Source organism: Ictalurus furcatus, chromosome 9 (genome assembly GCF_023375685.1).
Source record: "Ictalurus furcatus strain D&B chromosome 9, Billie_1.0, whole genome shotgun sequence".
In the NCBI taxonomy this organism is placed as follows: Eukaryota; Metazoa; Chordata; class Actinopteri; order Siluriformes; family Ictaluridae; genus Ictalurus; species Ictalurus furcatus.
The window spans coordinates 12,136,971-12,144,455 of NC_071263.1; the positions used below are offsets into that span (position 1 = coordinate 12,136,971).

At 43.3% G+C, this 7,485-nt stretch overlaps 1 protein-coding gene across 1 annotated transcript in view; it reads right to left on the reverse strand.

Annotated features, from left to right (window-relative positions):
• The window catches only part of mboat2a (membrane bound O-acyltransferase domain containing 2a), a 73,816-nt gene extending 66,638 nt beyond the window's left edge, over positions 1-7,178 (reverse strand). Inside the window, exon 1 of the mRNA XM_053632735.1 lies at positions 6,678-7,178. Coding sequence (XP_053488710.1) covers positions 6,678-6,758 — 81 coding nt within the window. The 5' untranslated portion in view covers positions 6,759-7,178. The remainder of the gene's footprint in view (positions 1-6,677) is intronic.
• Positions 7,179-7,485: the final 307 nt, after the last annotated feature.

Here is a 7,485-nt window from a genome sequence, read left to right on the forward strand (position 1 = left end):
GTAATTTTTGCCAGGGGTCGTATATTTGTTATCAATTTATCCCTCCGTTTCCGTTACAGCAAGGCTTCGGCTGAAGCAGCGCAGCTTATTCGCAGGAATAATGGAGTACCTTGGAGCCAGCAAGCATCAGCTGGGACTGTAATTTATCCAGTTGTCCAAATTCATCACAGTGGAGGGTTATTTTAACGAAGCTGCAACAAATCCTGCTCCATGACTTCCAGTGTGATCACAGAAACATACGAGGACTGAAGGCTCATTATACCTCACCAAAATTATAGCTCCAAAGTTCGTCATCTGTATTTTTACAAAACGTTTGACTCTGAAAATCTGACAGCAAGTCTAAATCCTTCATGTTACTGATCTGTCCGCTTGAAATTCCCTTGAAATATATTTTAAACTGGAAGGAAGCTACCGAAGAATAATATGACCTTGCGGTGAACGATTCTGGATCGATTCCAAAATCAAATCAGTTCATCTGCTGGTTATTTGACTACCGTTAACTACTGCCACTAAGATACAATGGTGCTGCCACTGGGATTTAACCCTTGCTTCATCTTTACCTAAAGACACTCACTACGTTTACATGGACAGCAGTGATCTAATTATTGACCTTATTCTGAATAAGACAATATTCTGATTAAGGTGTTTACATGAGCTGCTTTTAGAATATTCATTTCATGTTCATGTTGTACATGTTATAGAACATAGAGCGATTAACGGCACACGTCATTACGTCCCCACGTCACGCCGTCTAACGTTCCCTCCAGAATTTCACGTATCAACATACAGTTGGTCTTCGTTATGATACCGTATACAGTTTTGGGTGTTTCATTTTTAATTTTAGGAAAGCTTCAAGTGCAGTTAATTATTAGTCATGCTATACGTGCAAATTGACGACTGCTTGAAGCCGTGGGCTGCGTCCCAAACCACAAACTTACCTACTATATAGTAGCTCAGATACATGTATTTCGCCTACTATATAGTAGGCAAGTACGCGGTTTGGGACGCAGCCATGCTCTCTTGTTTGCCGTCAAATGGTTGAGCACTGCCATGTGTGTACGTGTCCTGTCGCAAAATACGGTGAAAACTCTCACACGATGTTAATAGTGTGATTAAGGTGTGTACATGTCTGTAACGCACATCGATAATACGACTAAAACAGGAATACTCCACATGTCTTAATTCAATTTGTGTTTACTTCATTAAGGTCATCAATAATCTCTGTTTACATGCTAGTTTCTTAATCAGAGTATCGTTTTAAACGGGTTAATATCGGATTATTGTTGTCCATGTAAACGTACCGAGTGATGCAGCAGCGCTTTAGTCAGTCCAGCTCTCTCACCTTCTCATCTGTGAACTCTGCTCAAACAGATGTCCTAAGGCGTCAACATTCACGCTAATACCGCCATCAACACCATCGTGCTCATCATCTTGTAGATCACCATCTAGCCGAGTCAAGTTTCTGCCATACCTCAGCTTTATAGCATTCGGAAACTTTGAGTACACAGTTTTCTTGCCTTCACTACTTCTACATTGGATTTCTCGTTAATATGACCACTGAGAAAATGGTGTGAGAGAAAACAAGCTCCTGCTCTTTTGTTTACTGTAACTAACAGCAAATCCTGACTGTTATCCTTTGTGTTCGAGATGAATTTTCTTTTCTTTTTTCCCCCCCGAACGTCATTGTAACTGCACTAACTAACGATGTCCCTCTGTGATGTCAACTTCTATAAAAGAATCAAATACAGCACCAGCCGACGCTCTAGCACAAGAATCGCTAAGTGCTTTACAAATATTTCAATACAAAACTCTGGACTGTGTTTCAGGATGGAGTGTTCCTTTAAAATCATCAGGAAAGTGGATGCAAATCAGGTGTAGGCCAGTTACAGCATGACTGCATGAGCCAAACTCGTTTCCCTATTACAGCAAGCAAATCTAATAACTTTAGAACTTGGTGGAAGAGACACTCTTAGGGGCGGGAAGTACGTCCACATGGAAGCGGTCCACAATTTACACTCTTGCAGTGAATATACAAACTATCAGAGGCTTTTTCACAACTCCAACCCACATCCAGAGAAGCTCTGAAGGTAGAAACATCTTACTCAGTCTGTTTTGTGCATGCCGCTGCTAAGCCAGACTAAGCCTCTGATCTTTCAAAGCTGGACATCTCAACATTTAGACCGCACAGGCTAAGCCTCCTTAAAGTAATTGGTTTAGTCTCCATTAGAATGAGGATGAGCTGAAAGAAAGGACGGACATATCTGGCACTGGGCAGATCTAAAAAGCGTTATGTCCTACAAGCGCGACGCGTTATTAATGAACGACTTTGCAGTAGTCGGATCGGGGAATTCTAACTCGGTAATAACTAAAGTGAACTCTCGTGCATCGGGGGAGAAGTAACGTTAACAACACGGCAACGCAGACAGAAATCAATCAGAAGAAGTCAGTCCCAAGACGTCCGCAATTAAGACGGAGGCGAGTGCTTCGGCCTCCTCGGAGAAATCAGAGCACAGCCTCGTGTTCCTGTTGTGCTTAAAGGGCAGAAGGAAGAGCAGGCGTGAGCACATGCTACACACAGATGCGCCGAGAACGAGGGCTAAAGAAAGGATTCCTAATCAATAATGTGTCACGTAAACCAAAAGGCACAATGGCTTTCGGCGAATATTCAAAGACCACAATTCTCTAGTGTCAGACAGACGCTGGTTGATGCGTCAGGTATTTGACCTTCTGAAGTTTCACCAAATACAATCACCAATCTTCCCTAGACAGCTGCAGTAACACCTGCTCTCTCTCTCTCATATATTTATTTACTTATTTATTCATGATTATATATATATACACACATATATATATATATATATGTATATGTGTATATATTATATATATATATATATATATATATATATACACACATATATATATATATATATATACACACACACACACACACACACACACACACACACACATATATATGTGCGCGAAATATTCCGAAAAGCAGCCGATAAGTGTCCAGCGTAGGTGTGAACTCCTTTAATACTGTTTAAAAAGCATCTCAGGTGGATTCCTCAAGATAAATGGTGCACTTATATAGCGCTTTCATCCAAAGCGCTTTACACTGTGTCTCATTCACCCATTCTCACACCCCAATGGTAGCAGAGCTGCAACGCAAGGCGCTAACTTGCCATCGGGAGCAACTTGGGGTTCAGCTTCTTGCCCAAGGACACTTCGGCGCATAATGTGGAGTCACGCGGGCCGGGAATCGAACCGCCAACCCTACGATTAGTGGACAACCCGCTCTACCACCTGAGCCACAGCCGCACCCTGATACATTTCTGGAAATTCTAGGCAAAAAGGGCATCTACTTTGAAGATGCTAAAATATTAAATTATTTTTTATTTATTTTGGATTTTTATCACAACATAATTCCCATAGTTCCATGTGCGTTACTGTAGAGTTTTGATGACTTTATTATTATTCTAAAATGTGGAAAAATAATAAAAATAAAGAATGAGTGTGTCTATACACACACATACACACTCCATCGTAAAATATACCATGAGGGTGTTTTTACAATTGGCCTCAATACTCAAGTTCACACCCAGGACTGATTCTGGGCTCGTTTGGGGGCGGGGCTTATCATCTCAGGTTTGCTTTCACATAGAAAGTAGAAAGAAAAGTTCAAAGGCATGCGTTGTAAGCTGACTGGCATTTCCAAATTGGCCGCAATGTATGAATGTGTGTGAGACTGTGCCCCGGTGTTTTGGCACCCCATCCCCCGCCTTGTGCCCAGAGTTTCCTGAGATAGGCTCCTCATGACCATGTGCAGGATAAGCAATATGGAAACTGGATGGATGGAGTCCAGGATAGAAATCCTTAAGGGCTGTGCTTTTCTGTCATATTATCAGCAATCATGACATGAAATCCTTCTGCGGTCCCAGCCAAGCTTCATTTACAATGGGGAAAAAAAATAAACACACACAAAACAAACAAAAAGATTAAAAAAAACAGCACCCCAGGTCTTAACTGGTGCAAGAGCTACAGGATTCGAGTCAAAAACAGGACAAGGGGAAAGAAAGAAAAAACGCTAACTCAGCATGACATTGTTGATGCTTTTTGTTCTTTCTTTGTTGCTTACAGAGGAGAAAGAAGGCCGATTTCTCAACAGTGTGACAGTCTCTCTCTCGCGCGCTCTACATTCCAGAGTTTGGGTAGAGATGGCCGTGTGCGTTCCTGTTCGACATGTGAGCACCAAAAGCACCGATCAAGACGCACAATCCCACAATCCCATCTGTGCAGCACAAGTCAGCACAGCAAACTCGTTAAATGCATTACTCCGAGAGAGTTTAGTGGAGCCGGTCGGATATGCTGACTTCTGGTGAGTCACAGGAACGCCTGGCTAGCCCACGCTAATTACAGCTGGCCTATTTATTGACGAATTACTCATCCCACTTATCCCGCCTGTCGGGCTGGATTACAGGTCTTTACCTAACTGGGGTTCTGCAAACAAAATAATATTTTTGTAACAACACGATCAGTGTGCGAGATCTCTCACCCACATGCTGCCAGATACGATGAAGGAAATGAGCTAAAATGATGTCTATGATCGATAACCTTTTTATTTTATTTTTAAATAAATTCCTTGCACTGAGAAATAAACAAATAAAAACCCACTGATTTATTTAATGAACACGTAGTGTTGAATTACAGGGTGCCGTTTTTTTTTAACCATCGACCACTGAAGGTTGTATTATATTCTCCCTTATTTGTAAAACTTTTGATGAATGCGTTTAACTGTAAACACAGATGAACCCACTGTGATCCTTCTAACACTACACCCAAGTCAGCATTGAGCTTTTGTCATGTACATCATCACCACACAAACAAGTGAAATGTGTTAAATACACCACTTTTGTTCACACCGACAGATGGATCACTTGAACCGAGGCTGTGTTAATCATTTACAGTCTCTGCCCGCTGGACCAGATCGGACACACCCGACACGTCAGAGTGCTCCCGTCATCACACGCTCGAGACTTATTCAATGTCATGTGAAGGAGAGTTTAGGCTAGGAAAGGTGATGACATTTTGCTGGGGGGGGGGCCTTCATCACCCAGACCCTTCTGTTTATTCACACCCAAGCTAACACTCAGGGATGCGAGTTTAACATGCAGGCCGTGTGTCCGACATCGTGCTCTTTAATACAGCTTATTTTTATTCCTGAACTTTCCACCGACAGAGAACGGTGAGACCGAGCTGAAGTTATTTATAGCACTACTTGGCTTTTGTTTTGTTTTGTTATTGAGGTTTGGATTAAACCCATCCACACTAAGAACTCAATAATAAGTGTAATAACTTTGATACTTCTGGATTGTGATTTCCACCGGAGTATTAAAAATAAAATGATTTTTAAAACGAACCACTAACTGTATAACAATGCATTAGATACTCTCCACTATTTCAAACAAAGTGAGAAACGTGTTAAAATATTGCACTGTGTTGTGAGTAGGGTACCATTTCAGACACTCTGATCCAAATGGAAGCATGATCTGGACTCATGACTAATCTGGACTGGTGCTTGATACTAACTGGTTCCTGATCCTGATGGGTGGCTGATCCTGACTGGAGTCTAAGCCTGGCTGGTGCTTGATTCTGTCTCGAGTCTTATCCTAATAGTTATCTGATACTGACTGGAGTCTAAGTCTAACTGGTAATTCATCCTGACTGGTGTCTAATCTTCACAGGTGTCTGACCCTGAGGGGGTGTCTGACCTTGACTGGAGTCTAAGCCTGACTGATGTCTGATCCTGAGGGGTGTCCGACCCTGTGGGGGTGTCTGATCCTCACAGGTGTCTGACCCTGACTGGAGTCTAATCCTAACTGGTGACCGACCCTGTGGGGGGTGTCTGATCTTCACAGGTGTCTGACCCTGACTGGAGTCTAATCCTAACTGGTGACCAACCCTGTGGGGGGTGTCTGATCTTCACAGGTGTCTGACCCTGACTGGAGTCTAATCCTAACTGGTGTCCGACCCTATGGGGGGTGTCTGATCTTCACAGGCGTCTGACCCTGACTGGAGTCTAATCCTAACTGGTGTCCAACCCTGTGTGTGGGTGGGGGGGGGGGGGGGTCCGACCCTGTGGGGGTGTCTGATCTTCACAGGCGTCTGACCCTGACTGGAGTCTAATCCTAACTGGTCCGACGCTGGAGGGGGATGGGGGGTCCGACCCCGATTAGATTCTGACATGCTCTGAGCTGAAATATAATTCAGCACCTTCTACACTGACTGCTTCTTCATCTCCTCTCTCCGCGTGGTGTTCCAGCAGATCACAGACTGATAGCGTGACGCCAGTCGCGTTGCCTGAGTAATCAGACTGCTATCTCACATCACCAGAGCCGCATACATGTGTGCCGAACACGCTGATTAGCTAGCTCCATCAGACAGCTAGCTCCAGTGGAACTGTTCCTGTCGCTCGTTTACTTGATGAGGAGAAAAATAACTGAAATGAGGACGACGCGCACTGATACAGAAGGATTTACTTGACCAAGACGAAAACATTACATGTCCAACCCTTCACAAAACAGCGGAATGCGAAGCTAGAGGCGTCAAATGTAGACGCCAACATTAAGGAATTAGCCACCGCTAGCTCTGTATCTTTAAAAACAAGTGGAGTTTACCTGATCCAGAGGAAGGTCAATCATGTCGCTGAGAGGCTGCAGCAAACTGGAGCCTGTACAAGACGTTGTTTCAGTAGCCATGACTGTTGAAATCCACTGAATCCCCCTATCCAGTTTCCTCTTCTCTTCTCTTCTTTCTTTCTTTCTTTCCTCTCTCTCTCTCCCTCTTCTCTCTTGTCTTCTGCGCGCGCGGTCCGTCTCACTACTGGACTGGATATCGCTCCGCTCGGGAACTTGTCTGAGGCGCAACAGCTCTAAACCTCCATCAACACAAACCGAAACCCAAATCTCACCTTACTGGATATCTAGTACACTACACATGGTGTCGAATTAGAACTATTTTTGCATGGAAAGTAGTGCACTTGTAGAGGGAATAACAAACTATTTGTACTTGAGCCCGTGTGGGAGGGGTTACGCGTCCATCCCGCCCATTACAGTTCGCTGTATATTGTGCCCCGCCCATTACAGCTCGCTTTATATTGTGCCCCGCCCATTACAGCTCGCTTTATATTGTGCCCCGCCCACCAGCTCGCTGTTCTGCCTCGCGTATGAATGTAAGTTATGAATGTAATTGAAAAATTGTAAGAGTTAAATACTTTGGTTTATTATTTAACTCTTACAGTGAGACTTTTATGAGCTTTAATAGCACAGACAATGTACAAATATATTGTATTGTTCAGCTTGTATATGATATACATTAGACCAATAATACACTCAGTGGTCACTAAGGTCTTTACAGGTACACCTGTGTTGTACATATATACTTACACTTACATTTATTGCATCTGGCAGACACCTTTATCCAGAA